At 35.0% G+C, this 15632-nt stretch overlaps 1 protein-coding gene across 1 annotated transcript; it reads right to left on the bottom strand.

Annotated features, from left to right (window-relative positions):
• Positions 1 to 4195: 4195 nt before the first annotated feature.
• On the bottom strand, positions 4196 to 9825 carry LOC147486230 (uricase / urate oxidase / nodulin 35). The gene is made up of 8 exons (XM_086570306.1): positions 9510 to 9825; positions 9297 to 9389; positions 7592 to 7667; positions 6924 to 7033; positions 6701 to 6792; positions 6262 to 6435; positions 5998 to 6091; positions 4196 to 4759 (listed from the first exon to the last, which is right to left on the bottom strand). The coding sequence occupies exons 1-8, from the start codon at positions 9705 to 9707 to the stop codon at positions 4676 to 4678; spliced, it is 921 nt and encodes a 306-aa protein (XP_086426432.1). The 5' UTR covers positions 9708 to 9825; the 3' UTR covers positions 4196 to 4675.
• Positions 9826 to 15632: the final 5807 nt, after the last annotated feature.

Below are 15632 nucleotides of genomic sequence, written 5' to 3'. Positions count from 1 at the left end.
ATGCAAATGCAATGAACTAATCTCAAAGACTAATTAACGAAACATTGAAAACTTGATGTAACTGTACTGAATTAACCTTAATGAATAACTAACGGGAAATCATAAAGTGGATACAATTGCACTGAACTAATCTTAAATAATAATTAACGGGAAATCGTAAACTTGATGCAACTGCATTGAACTAACCTCAAAGAATAATTAATGAGAAATTAGAAATTGGATGCAACGTACTACATTGAACTAGCCTCACAGAATAATTAATGGAAAATCAGAAACTTGATGCAAATGCATTGAACTAATAACACTAAAACATGTTTGTATTATATGTAGGGAGAATAAATGTCTCAACAAAAATAGTTTTACATTTTAAGCAGTGTTTATCATAATTCTTTTATTATGATTGGAAATGTTTTGCTATTTAAGTAGTTTCAATATTATTTTCGCCACATTGGGCATTCTCACAAAACTTCAATCAAACTTCTATTATGAACGTCATCTATAATATTACCAAGAGAGAAGAGCCACCTTGGCATTGTCTGGATTTAGTACAATCTATTCAGAACCTTTGTAATCAATTTGTGGATATTTCTTTTACTCATGTATATAGGGAGACTAATGGGCTTGCTGACCATTTAGCTTCTCTCTATACTAACAATGAGGATAGGTTATTAGTGTTTTTTATCCCTCCGTTGGATGTTGTTTCTGGAAATTTTGTAGATGCGGAGATCAATGATAGAATGTACTCTAGGAGGGTTCAATATTAATACAGGTGAGGGTCTGCCTAACCCTAGCTTAACTTTCAAAAAAACAAACAAAAAGAAGTCGATGAGTTTTATCAAGGTTTGGTGCTTCATTTTTATAGAGAGTGATATAAGAAATTTGAATGAGTGATTAATACAATTTTCATATCTTATAGCTATGTATAGTTGCTAATATTTTTTAGAATAATTTAATATAACGGCCGTTCATAAGACGGGTTTGAAAGCTAGTAAATATACAGACCCGAAACAAAAGTAAGTTTCTCAAGAAATTCTGAAATATAAAAGGCTCAATCACCAATCAAACATATTCCCCTGAAAATGGATAATTCGAAGTGACATGCCTACTTAAACACAAACTTCTAATCTACATTCAGCACAAATTATCCATAGTATCCACCCCATTAAGACCATGGACTCCTTAAATCCATTGAGACCGTTGTGCTCTCAATAATGGCGGTATTGTGTTCGCATTGAAAGTAAAACAGTAATAGCACTTAAAATTTACTGACGTGGACACCCTCAGCGATGAGGAAAAGGGACTGCTATTATATATAGGGTATTAAGGAAGTTAAAGATCCAGAGAGAGTTAAATATGGCTTCCTTTGAACTAACAGGAAAAATATACCCCCCTCACCAAAGATAGCCTCAAATGTTCACCACTTCTTAAGGAAAACATATATCGACTGCTGTTCAAAATAAATAAACCTTTCGAAATCAAAGAACTCTTAGATACTGAGCCAGCTTGATAATGTCTAGATGCAAACGTCACAATATATATCCTGATAAGGAAGAATTCGTATAAACTAAATATAATGGATTAAAGCAATATATACTAGCTGGTAAATCTTGCTTCTCTCTGTGATATTTACGCCCACCACGTGTCCCTTCTCTCTGGTTGACAACATCCTCGGCTAAAACAAGTTCAACAACACTATTATTGAGGAAACCCGGAGGTCCTGACACCTACATAAGACATTAAAAAAAACAAAAGAAACTTTAGTAAACAATTAAATAGAAGGTTACTAAATTTTGTTATTTAGATAGGTACCTCAGAGAATGCATCAAAAGCAGAAGGAAGAATGGAATTATTTGGCTGATTTAAATCCTCGAATCTTGAACTGTTTCTATTTGATTCTTTTATTTCTTCTTCGGTGTCGTTGTGGTCATCGTCATGATCTTCTTCACTTAGAAATTTTTGAAGTTTATGTAATTGTTCTTCTTCTTCGTCGGAAGAGTAACTTTGTATGAGTGATAAGCTTATTATTATTATTATTCTATTGTCTATTGTTTGAAAAAGGGTTTTTGGTGAGAAGAGGAAAATTTTTTGATTTGATATTTGTTTAGAAAATGAAACAAAGGTTTAGTGGGTTTTGCTAATTATAATACGCTTTCCATTTTTTAAGTTTTTAAGTTGTTCGCCTAAGATGTATGAAAACTTCTTATTTAGCTATCCAGATTTTTTTATCTTCTTATTTAGTTTGTAACAACCCTAGGTACTTAATCCCCCTGGTTACTTAAGATTTGCTTACATGGACAGCCTCAGAGACCATGAAAAGTGACTGCTATTATATATACAAAGTTTTAGACCCGGCCATATGGACGGAATCATTTCTAAAATTCACAGCCCATAAATTTTTACGAGGAATTCAATGACGGATAATTATTTGCATAATTTTTTAGAATTGATTTAGCAATTGGAGTTAAATTCACAACCCATAAATTTTTGCGAGAAATTCAATGATGGATAATTATTAGCATAATTTTTTAGAATTGATTTAACAATTGGAGTTGTATAAAATTTCCTTAGGAGATGTTGATTGACTTATTAGAGTTGTGGTTGTATTAGGAAACTTTTTAAGATTAAGAGCTCTTATGAAACTTCTTATGATTTAAGAGTGTGCACATGACATACCTCTCTCTCAAGAGCGCGCCACCTAGAAAATAGATAGTCCACATAAGATGTACTCTGCTTTAATATAGAGAGAGGTGATATAAAGATGGTCTCAATGTTGTGTAAATGAACAAAAAACTAAATAAACAAAAAACACCGATCTACAAATTCTAGTTTTTTTATGCAAGAAATTGGTCCCAAGGCCCAATTTTGGGGAAAATGAAGTCTAGAGAACACGGTTTTTTATGAGTAACTCACAAGGACAAATTTTGGGGAAAAGTAACTCACAAACCCACTATTTCAAAATTAGTAACTCTCAAGGACAAAATAAATTGGCCCCGCCTTTTTACATTTTTTAAAATGTCAGTTATACCCTTATGTGAAAATAACCCTCAAGGACAAATGGTCTAGATTTAAAATAAATATTTTCCGATTTTACATTTTTTGTCATTTTACTATGAACAATGAGTGTTCATACCATCTGCTGGTGTATGAACAATGATTGTCCATATCCAAATAGGTGAATGTACCTTACACAATATATTGATGAATGTTCATACCAAAAGGACTATGAACATTCAATGTTCATACCCAAAGACTATGAACATTGAATGTTCATACCCAAAGGACCAAGGACTATGAACATCGAATGTTCATACCCAAAAGACTATGAACATCGAATGTTCATACCCAATCAATGTTCATACCCAAAGACTATGAACATTGAATGTTCATATCCAAAGACTATGAACATCGAATGTTCATACCCAATCAATGTTCATACCCAAGGACTATGAACATTGAATGTTCATATCCAATCAATGTTCATACCCAAGGACTATGAACATTGAATGTTCTTATCCAAGGACTATAAACATTGAATGTTCATACCCAAAAGACTATGAACATATAAGAACATTTAATGTTCATACCCAAAGACTATGAACATTCAATGTTCATACTAAATATACCGAGTCGTTTCATCTGGGCCGGGACGTTAATTATTTTCCGTCAGGGGTATACTTGACATTTCATCTACCCGATCCGTTTTTTATTTCGTGTCAAAAATATACTTGACCTTTCATCTACCCGGTCCTTGTGAGTTACAAAAATAAAAATGTGTCCTTGAGAATTACTTTGTCGGCATTTATGAAAGAAATGATGAAAGCAAACATCTATAAACGTAGTATTTGGGAAACCATGTTAAGAGAACTCATCGAGAGTTCGAGACATATAATATTGTGAGAGCTAACTCATCAAGACATTTGGAAGAACCCTTTACCAAAAATATATATATATAGAAGAACCATTCTCAATGAACCATTCAAGAAAGAACATTGAACGAACCTCTCCTCTCTACTCTATTCGCTCAGACATAATTGGACATGCCCAAGAGAAAAATAGAGAACCAAATCTAAACTGCCATCAACCAGCTTTGTCGATGTCATGGAACAAGGATATTCTATTCTTGGGAAGGAACACATCCAAATCGTTTTCTCAGAACATTCCTTCCAAGAGCTATACCTTAATAAGAAAAAAGAAGTGGCTTTTAATTCTTACATTTTTCTTAAGGAGAATGTTCTGCCTACCCCCGCAGATAAGTTACAACAAGCAGCTAAACTAGATCAAGAACTCTAAATTATTCTAAGAAAATTCAAGGAGAATACTTGAACAAAAGCAAGTAATCATACTACAGATTCAGGCTTAGAACCAAAAACAGCTGGTACAAGCAAATCATACCCCCGTGATGATCCTGGGACTCCCTCCCATGTTTGGCATCATGGATGGGGACGGATACACTCAGCGCTTAGAAGACAGATGTGGAAGCAGTAATTGAACGAAACCTTCTTTTATTGGCCCACATTGATTGACAAGTATACAATATACCTTTCATATGTTCCATTGGAACATTCTGTAGAAATACATAAATATCCTCAATGGATTAGCTGACATGACTCCTTTAGAAAGGAAGAGAGCACCGAAGAGAGCACCTCTAACTTTATAAATTAGATTCAAGAAGCTCCTACATCCTGGACCAGGAGCGGCTCACGCTTGCTTCAATTGTTCCATGTGGTTCGTCTATTGGTAGGAAAACATCATCTTCAAACTGCATATTATCAAGAAGAAGTAAAGTAAGATTATCAGGTTTCCTTTTTCTTTTGTATAAACCAGAAATTAAAGTAGTTTATTTGGAAAAAAAGTATTGAAGTACAGCAAAAAAAAAAGTAAAGTTCCAGATACGCCCAAACAGGTGGACTCAAATAATGTTCCAAATTCATCACTTCGAGCATAGTGTAAAAAATATATGTTTCAGAACCTAAATTTCTGCAGGTCAGTTCCTCGAGGATTTGAAGATATTCCATAGTAACAGAATCTGTGGACATACACCTTTTGGACATAACACGAGACCGCACAAGCTGATTGGTCCACCTAAGACGCATATCTATCTTAGGTTTTTGGTCCACACTATCTTGCTGTGGACAAAATCAAGTTTGTGTTGTCCCATACTCCCGTGTATGTCCACAAAGTATACCGTGCACAAACATATTGTCTTTGCCATATGGCCGAGGCTCTGGTTTGGTATGATGCACAAGATAATCAGCTGCAAATCTAAATGTTACTGCATGACAAACACAATTTTATCTTTTTCACCAACATACAAAGTAGGAAAATTTTGTCAACTTAGGCATGCCTGTGTAGCAACATCTAAACAAACAACAGTTAGCCGTTCAATTCAACAAATACCTTCAAAATCACTTTTGGGAATTAGTGAAAAACCTAATACCTATCAGAGAAATAGCTCATCCAAGTATTTGAAGCAATTTATCTTTTATAAACAAAAGCTGACTGAAGCAACATGAGGCACTGGTCGTACATTTAAAATGTCCGCAATTTATTTTCCGTTTAATTGACATAGTACATAATTAAGTTACGCACATTTACACAAAACACATGCAACCTATTACTCATCAAAAGGACAAATACTTAATTCCAAAAGGAAAATCCTATGAACCCAGGACTCCTAAGTACAAAACGGAAGTTGAAATAACAGTCCTAGGAATATGGACACAGACTAAAAGTTTATGAAAACACAATCGATGACTCTTTAAGTATCTGAAAGTAAAATGGATGTATACTCTATTTTTGCTATTTACCTCAAAAAATGACCCCTCAAGACCCTAATAATTGGTTATGCACAAATAAGTGAATAACTAATGAGTTTGTATAGACGAATTGTAGAGAAACGTAATAAAGGCCTGGTAATCATTTGTTTTGTGAACGCCTAATGCAAAAGTAGACATGATTTTTCGGAGTTTAAACTGTGCATTCTGTATAGAGCCCCACCTTGACAATTGTTGGACTATCCTTGCTTGGTAGGTTAACTGGTAAAAAATGAAGATTAGGCATTCTGAGCTGGATCGATGCTACATCTGGGAACCTGAAAACACGAGCAAAACAATTTCAGATTGTCATATACCAGTAGACCAGAATTTCAAACTGTCAAATTTTGTATTGGCATCCACATGAATCTTGACAGAATTTCATATTGTAAGTTGTGCAGAACAATGCTCAAACACACACACACATAGGGAGAGAGAGTGAGAGAACCTGTTGAGGACAGCCCTCGCCATGTGATAAAGAGTGCTTTGAACAGACGGGCTGTAAACTCCCTCGTTCGGAGGACCAAAAAAGGTGTCCACCAGAAGTTTCTTAACATCTAGGAATCTCTCGCTAAAGTAAAGAGGCTTTAGAGGAACATTAGAAAGAGATTCAAAAGAGTACCTGAAAGTATTCTTTCCCATTAGTTGTAATGGAAATTTGATGTCACAATGAGAGAGATATGTGAGCATTCTATAACACTTGCCACTAGTATTGATTTAATTTTATTGAGGCAAAATGTGAATAGAACTTTCCTACTACTGTGAAGTCATGAAATTGTAATAAAGTATCCAGGCTTCTTAGATCCTGGCAATTTTACGCTTACTTCAGTATATCTCATACTTTCATCTTTCCAATATTCTTTTACTTCTCGAACAATATGACCTACCGCCATGAAGAACTGATTTCTGTTGCTAAAATCCTCTCCCTTGTTTCTGGAAGGACAGTGTACCTGTCCCGAATATATCCTTCGAAACCGGACTGTTTATAAAGTAAAAATTTGAGTGAGAAATAAGTAACAAATAAAGTGGCACATTGTCTCATACATTTAATATTTCGAAAAAATAGTATAATAGTTCTCAATGCATACAAAAAAAGTACAAAAATCCCACCTTCGTTGTTTTCAATAGAGCCAACCCTTCTATTCCAGAAGTCACGTGTAAAGCACCAGATTTCTTGACTACTACTTCAGTTGTGTGTTTCTCAGATCCAAGTTTGAAGCCTAAAAGCAAGATCATATTTATAAAGCATAACAAAATTTACAGCTTGGAAAGTTATGAAAACAACATATAAAATTTGATCATTATTGCTGAAGCCATGTCAAGCCAGATGACCTTTATACACAATGTACTTATTACAGCATCTGAAATGTATCTCACGCTTCATTTTCTATTACAGCGTCTGACTTGTAGTTACTTTCTCTCCAAATCTTAACTCCATACCATTTTCTACCTTCTTTGGCATACAACTTTTGAGCAAGATACGCTTGCAGCTTAAAGGTTTTAAATGAAGAATTACCCAGTAAAAACCTACTTTAAGTCTTTAGATGGGATAATAATTGCACCACTAGAATGATACATAACTGCAGGGAAATTTTGGTCACAAATCATTGTTACTTGCTACCAAAGTATCGATCCTCGAATCCCCTATATGAAAGTGTCGCCTATAATAAGAGTATGTTTGGACATCTCTTCAACTATCAGATATAGAAGCTGAATGCTTCATTTGTTAAAAAGGAAAGGAAGAAAAAGATTGAACTGTTCAGTGTAAATAAACTAACCATGCTCATGTGGTTGACCATCTATATATACCCGTTCCCATGGCTTCTCCACTATTTTTATAATGGCAGTTGTGACCTGCATACCATGTGAAACAGTATATGAATTAAAAAGAAAGAGAAACTACAGAACAACATAATTTTCACAACAAATTAGAAAGAAAAGTAATAACTTTAACCTATTTGTTCTTTTGAGTAACTAAACTATCCAAACCTTTAATTAGAACCAAAAAACTTATATACGTTTTCGAAAGAATATTTGTGTTTGAATGAACGAACAGAATATTTTGGACAAGGAAAACACCAACTAAAATCAAGCAAATGGAACCTACTAAGGAAAAAATATAAGAAAAAATGTCAATCTGCACTCCGTGGAAACCTCATAATAAAATAACCAAGTTTTGAGGAAATTTTTTAAAACTCATCTCATGCAGGCTTATCTTCTTCAATCTCACAACCATATCTTAATCTTCATATTGCATCAGATTCTTCTCTTTTCTCTCTTCATGCTATACGGTAGCACTAACCATAGAAACACAAAATCCTTCTTGTAAGAGCATCTTGATTCTCTTGTCGCATAGCATCATTTTCTCACAAATCTGGTATGGGTTGCATAAAGTTTTCTTTGGCACTCGGTATCTTCTTTATTCCAATGTAAGTTCTTGTTTGCATTTCTTGCAGCAGATTCACCTCTCTTCTCTAGTTCGATTCATCACTTTGCACTGGGCACTGCACAAGCAGCAACAGCATGGTGCAACCTTGGCTGCATAGACCTACTTCCCTCCATGTAATCACACTAGGGACTAGGGAGCTTCTTACGATCTGGAACTGAATTAGAGCACTTAGATACTCCGCTTGAGGGTGAAAGGTGACTCAGAGCAATATTGCACTGCACCTGATCACATATACCAAAGGCAGTAGCGTCATGTTGCATAGCAACACAATGGCAGTGCCAGTAGCATGGCTCACAGCATTCTGGAACGTATTTGTTTATCACTTTCTTCTCAGTAAATTCGCAGTGCTTCAAACGTGAGATTCAAAAGGAAATGTTGGAGACAGTGGTTTACTTTCTTCCCGTACTGATTATCTAAGGTTTTAGGTAATTTTCTGTTTCTTTTTTTTCACAGATTTTCGACAGTTCTAGAATCTAGTGTTCCATTACTTGCAATGCATTTCCAGTCACCTCAATATCAATTAATGTATAGTGCAGTATCAGATGACTGTTAGTGTAAACAAGCGCTGAATCTAACTACTCTGCTCTTTGAACATATCCCTCCTTCCAACTTTTCCAAGCACCTTCCATAGAAAAGCTGAATCTCGTCGCCTTCAAATTCCTAAAACAAATGTCCTATTATTCTAGCCCTACAGGCTAAACCATTCTACCAACACAAGATGATTTACAATTCGTCTTCATCCTCGCACAGAAGAATATCATAACAATAAGATAAACAAGGTTGTGTTATGGTTCTTCTCTGTGCAACAAAAGCGTACTGCATTCTAACTTAATAGTAAGATCATTACCAGAAAGTCACATAAACACTACAACCCAACCACTTTCTTTAGAGCATAATCTGATAACGCTTGATCTTAGTAATAGTGTTTTACTGTTTATCCGATTTCACATCATTCACATAACAGCTTCACAGATATAGATTGCCCCTGTATATATATATACTGAAAAACAAGTAGAAGAAAAACAGTAGTATACTTGGTGATAGAATGATGTGAAGTGCTTCCCAAGTTCCACCGCGAACTCCTCCACTGAAACTACTTCTGAACATTCCTTTGCTTTCGCATACACCTGAGAAATTACACAAAAAAAAAATAAATAAACCTTTTATAAGGACAATAAATAAAATTTTACATGTCACATATATATATATATATCCAATTAAACAAGGTTAAAAGAATATATTATTACAGTGTTTTTCATGGTATCAGTAGCAACAATATCTGAATTATCAGCATGAGTATAAGAAGGTAAGCAATTAGAAAGAAGACTTATGTTGACAATCCATTCCACAAAGAAATGTTGTCCCCCTTGTTTTTTCCTCCAAATTCTACCAACTCTAACTCTTGATTTTCCATGTTGCTGTTCCAATTTTATTTCATCCGCCATCGTCAATACTCACTTCTAGTTTTTTCTCTTTGCCGTTTGATTGAATACAACACTTGTTTTAAGTAGAGAGGTTTTCTTACGGATACGGTAGAAACAAGTTTAAGTTATAGGTGTTTGTCCTTTGTGTTTACACGTCAAAAGAGAAAAATATACCTTTTCGAGCTTTCGTGCATGACTCAGTTGACTGTTTTGGTTTCGGCATGCTGATAACGTGTGTATATATATATATCTACTACTAGTATAGCATATAATGATCGTGGCCTCTTAAATTCATCCGGGACTTTTTCTGACACATAATACTCTTGATGAATAATAAAATCAGATGCCTAAATATTTATTAATGAGGACTACTTTGTCTTTTTATGTCTTTATAAATTTTCAATACCGATATTGTAACCCCCGTATTTAAAATACGTATTTATTTATTAATTAATATAATTATTTATTTAATATTTGATTGGATTGGATTTTGGATATGTGGGCCTGGTTTTTGGGCCCGAGTCTGTGTTGGGCTTGAGTTTCAAACCCAAGTATATAATCACATTTTCTAGAGAATAGGGTTTTTAGAGAATAAAATATAATAATAAAAAGTGGAGGCGAACTTTTTTCGGCGTTGGGGATTAACGACTTGACTTTTAGGAGGAATTAAGTAGGAGTCATTATCTGAGTAAGTGGTTATATTTTTAAATTTTCACCAAACCTACGGTACTGTCAGAGTTTTGGCTTCGGGCTCAGTATATTTTTGGTTATGCTTACTGTCGATAATTTTTCCTCCTGTCGTATTGATAAACGATTAAATCTGAAACTATGTCGTATTGACTGTCGAATCTTCATGGGCATTAAGGCAGATAAAGCCCAATACCAAGAAATCGCCAGTACAATTTTATGTAACTAGTATTGTTGTTTTTTGTTTTTTGTTGTTGACTGATGATGGGTTGTAGACTTGTGGTGAGGGGTTTGAGTGATGTTGGGGGCGGTTGGGAGCTTGGAGAAGTGTTAATGGCGTCACCCCAGTAAGAGAACGAACTCATGTTTGAGATGTTTGAACTTTTTGATGTTGAATTGTTGGTTATTGAGGTTTGAGTGATTACTGGATTGGGTGGGGGATGTCAGAGGTTGTAGAAGCCATTAATGGAGGATGAAGATTTACAGATCTAGTTTAGAGGGAGTGAGATTTCGGTAGCGAATTGAGTGGGGGCTTTTGTTAAAGTTGGTTGGTTTTTTATTTGGGTCAAAACCGCTTGGTTAAAAAGGGGTGGTGTGTGGAGATTGTGGTGGCCGAAATTTGGGCTGGTGGTGGAGGAAGAGAGCTGGTGAGGGAGATGACCGGCTGGGCTTGGGCTTTGGGCCAAAGCCTTTTGGTTTTGTTTTGGGCGAAATCTATTTTTACGTGTAAATAAAAATCTAATTTAGTTTTGGGCCGGTTTCTATATTAGTTGTTGGGCCAGATTCTATTAGTTGTGTTGGACCAGTTCATTTCTTTTTGGTTGGATGGGTCCATATGACTTAAAAATGGGTCCAATGGGTCTTTCCACATTTAGACTTCTGGGTTATAAGGTATGGGGTTTGGGCTTGGCTAGTGGGTCCGAACCATGACCTTAGCCATGAGCCAATGAACCATGCACCTTTGCCCTTAGCCATGAACCATGGCTATGACCATGAACCTGTTCAACATGGAAACGACAGTTTGACTTTGACAATGACTTGTTGACTTTGACTTTGACCTTTGACTGTTGACCGTTGACTGTGGAATGTTGACTTTTTCCAGATTTTCACCTATTTGATTTTTTTATGGATAAATGTAGTAATAAAATATTGTCAAAGCTTGTATAAATTTGGTTGTCATTATCTAGGAAAGATTTTACGTTGATATTGTGTATATTTTGACACGTGACGAGATAGAAACTTTATGAGACATAATATTCCTAAAACGCTATAAAAATGTATGCGATACGTTTGAAGCAATTGTGACATTATATAATATATTGGGATATATATATATATATATATATATATATATATATATATATATATATATATATATATATATATATATATTAAATGCAATAGTTTTGGAGAAATAAATGTATAAACGCTCTATTATTTTATCTGTGAGATGCTACTAGGAGGTAGTAGAGTATTTGTGGATATTTCCCACGGGAGTGTGGCATAGTGCAATAATATATTGGCACGTGAAAGAATGAAAGTAGTTATGAGATATAATTGAGATATTTTTAAATATTGTGGCTTAGTGGAATAAGGTATTTGACCTGCACGTGATATAGTGGAATTATTATGAGATATAAATGTATGACACTTGAATAAATTACGTAACGAAAATCCTAGAACCTAGCTACCACAACTCATGTGATATGATTGGCCCTTCTGGCGTTTCAGTGAATCTGAATGGCCCTTTGGGCGAAAGTAATTTGATTGGCCCTTCTGGCATTTCAGTAAATCTGAATGGCCCCTCTGGCGTAGCCGAATGGTGGCTTGATTATTCCGTTCGTAAAATTATAACGAGATGCGCGATATTTTATGCCGAATAATGGCGAAGATTTACATAATGACTTTTCGTGTGAGGGTTACGGTGTGCGGCATCCCTTTCGGGGTAGTTACGCACGGAGTGATTCATTATGTAAGGGGAGGCATGTGGATGTACATGTTCAGCGTTGGGAAGCGATTGTGGTAGCCAGGTAAACTAGGTAAGACATAGATACGACGTGATTTTAGGGACACGCAAAGAAAGCCTTAATTAATATAATTATGGTAACATGTTGGTTAATGATATATCTTTAGATAGATGATTGTATATGGTTTTGCTGAAGGGTGGGTCAAACTAATTACTTGGGCAAAGACGACCCACTCTGTAATTGAGCATGAAATGCGGTACGTATATAATATGCTTGGTTGGTTATTTGTTTAGTTCGAACCTAAGGCGCCTCGATGGAGGAACTACATGCCTTATTTATTATGTGTATAGTTTGTTGTGTGGTTAGTGGGAAGTTAAGGCGCCTCAGTGTAGGAACTACATGCCTTAATTATTGTACTTAAGGATGTTGTATTAGTCGTTGAAAGTTAAGGCGCCTCGGTGGAGGAACTAACTGCCTTATGGATTGTGTATCTATATGTATAAGTATATGTTGTATTTTAGAGCTACTCACACCAACATTTTTATAATGCTGACCCGATTTGCATGTTTACTTATCGGGTGTGTTCATTAAATGAACATAGTTGATAAGTCTTGACAGGTTTCATGTTGAAGAAGGTTGGTTGCTGCTTGTGGTTTGCATTAACGTCGCATTCAGGATATGTTTTGTTTTTCCTTAAGGTGTAATAGATTTTTAGTTGAGACAAATGTTGTTTTATATTTTCAGTTGTATTTAAATAAAGAGTTATTGAAAAGAGATTTATAACCTAATATTATTTGTAAATTTTTGTAATGAAGAGGACTTTTGTTTAAGTTAAAATTTTTATTGGTTTTTAATTATTCGCATATTTAAACTGTTTATGGGTTTTTAGGAGTTGAGAGTGCGTTACACCTCGAAGATCAAAGAGACGGGAACAAATATTGTTTTTCCGAATTCTGTCGAAATTCGGGGTGTGACAGATATTGTCTTTAAATAAAAAAATGGCTTAACACTTTTAAATAGAACCAATCAGTCTTTTTATGTGGCAGTATATTAGAAAACTAAATCCACGCCATTCTCAATTGTACGCCTTACCATAAATACTCACTTTAATAAATCGTTTTCTCTTCCCAACATAATAACATGCCCAAAAACAATTCGTTTTCTCTTCCAAAACATAATAACATGCCCAAAAACCATTTGTATCCCACGATCTCTTTCTCTCTCTTCTCTCTATCTCTGTCGACAAGATTTAACAAGTAGAAAGAAGAACAAACAGAAGTCTCTGAGTTCCTTTCAAAAGACTGATGAATCAAGTGGTTCCCACAGTAATGACATGAAGTCTTCCTTGGAAGTGTTGGCTGAGTTGGAAGAACGATCGTCTCCCAAAGACACCCGTGCCCCAACAAACATGTCGTCAACCAATCTTTGGGAATCAACACAGTAGCAAACCCATATTTGAATTTCAGTTACCAGAACTTCGTGACATCTCAAGGTCAAAGTTCCAACAACAACAACAACATCAGTTTACCTACTATTCTTGAAAACTGGAGCATTGACATTGCCAAACTGCACGCTAGCTACTGGGCTAATCTTTCGGTAGGTAATGTCCAAGATCCCAATGCTAGCTTAAATATTTTTTTCTCTTCATTTCTATATTCATTAATTATTAAATAAATAAATTATTTTTAGGTTAGAGATGTAGAAGGAAGGAGGAGATTTCACGGTGCATTTATAGGAGGGTATTCTGCTGGTTATTATAATACAGTTGGATCAAAAGAGGGTATGTTTTTTTTTTTTTTTTGTTTTATATTGTATTTAGTTTGGTATGTAATTGGAGTTTTGGGGTGGGAATTTGATTGTAGGATGGACACCTCAGACGTTTACATCTTCGAGGAAAAAGAGAGCGGAAACGAAAGAGCAGAGTATATTGAACTTCTTTGACGATGATGAAAAAGTTGTACGTGTACTACTATTTTATGTTAATATGTTTAGTGATTTTGTTAAATGTAGAATGCTTGATTACATGTTTAAGATAATTGTTTGCTTTGATGATGAGTGGGTTGAATTTGTTAGAATTTGGGTGTTTATTATTGGGGTGTTTAGTAATGGCCTGTTTAGCTTTTAAGATTAGTTTTTTTGTAGTGTGCCTGAAAAGAGGTCTGTTGAACACTTAAGGTATTGATCACCACACATGAACACAATCTCACTTGATCGTTTTTTTTTTAGTTTAGTACGTTTGGAAAATGTGTGTTTCTCCACTTGGTCCCTATATTTATCTTTTAAAGTTTGATTGCCTGCGAATAGTAGAACTGTTTTCCTTTCCTGGATGTCTTGGGCGTACGTCTGATTTCAAAACTAGCTTTTTGTATTTATTTTTCCCATTTGGTCTGTGTGATATAATGAATTACACGGGGTTTGAGGATGCCTTATCTAGCTTTTAGAAAGTTAATATTCCATCAAAGAACATATATGCCAATGGGTTTAAAGAGAAGTCTGAAGCATACGCTTTGAGCATTTATGGCTTGATGGGAATCTTTTGTTTATCTTTGCTCTTTTTAGTCTCGCATTGGGTTGGTACTTTTCGTTTTTCCGTGTTTAATCTTTTATATTAGTACCTTCATGTGCAAAAAAAAAAAAAAAAAAAAAAAAAGGTGATCCATAAAGAGCCACACTGAAACACATGGACTATTGTCTTTCCATTTGTCTTGATACTTGCAATCTGCTCAAAAGAATTGGGTGAAAGGTAAAGCTTTTTTCTGTGAGACTTTTGCGTGCTGTCACATATGCATGTTTCACTGTTTCAATTTAGAATATGAGAGTATGAGACGATGATCATATACTATCGAAGCAATTACTGCACTAACTTGTGTCTATCGGAATATACGAGATACCTGTTTATAAAACGCATGTTCAGTGCATTTATGGTGGACATTCATAGCTAAGTATGCAAATTTGGATAATATGCTCAATTTTAATGCACTATAGAAGATTTACCAGAGTTGCGTCTACATGTATGATGTATATCATTCTACAAGTATGCTACTGAGCTTGAGGAACTTATTTAGATTTACTGGTAGGGACGGTATTTCTTCGATAAGGAGCTTATTTATGCTTTTTTTTGGATTATATAAAGAGATTCCTAGAGTCTCTATACCAGCTGAGGTGGAAAGTCAAAGAATTTCAGTAGTTCAGGTGTTTACTATATTCTTCTAATTAGCATACTTAATCTGTTTTCTGTCTTTGACCTTCAGGAAATGGATGGGCGATCCTTGGCAACCGGCATTGTTTGATA

The sequence above is a fragment of the Coptis chinensis genome, chromosome 7 (genome assembly GCF_015680905.1).
Source record: "Coptis chinensis isolate HL-2020 chromosome 7, ASM1568090v1, whole genome shotgun sequence".
NCBI lineage: Eukaryota > Viridiplantae > Streptophyta > Magnoliopsida > Ranunculales > Ranunculaceae > Coptis > Coptis chinensis.
The sequence above is the reverse complement of the archived record's forward strand: the minus strand, read 5'-3'. Positions and strand labels throughout refer to the sequence as shown.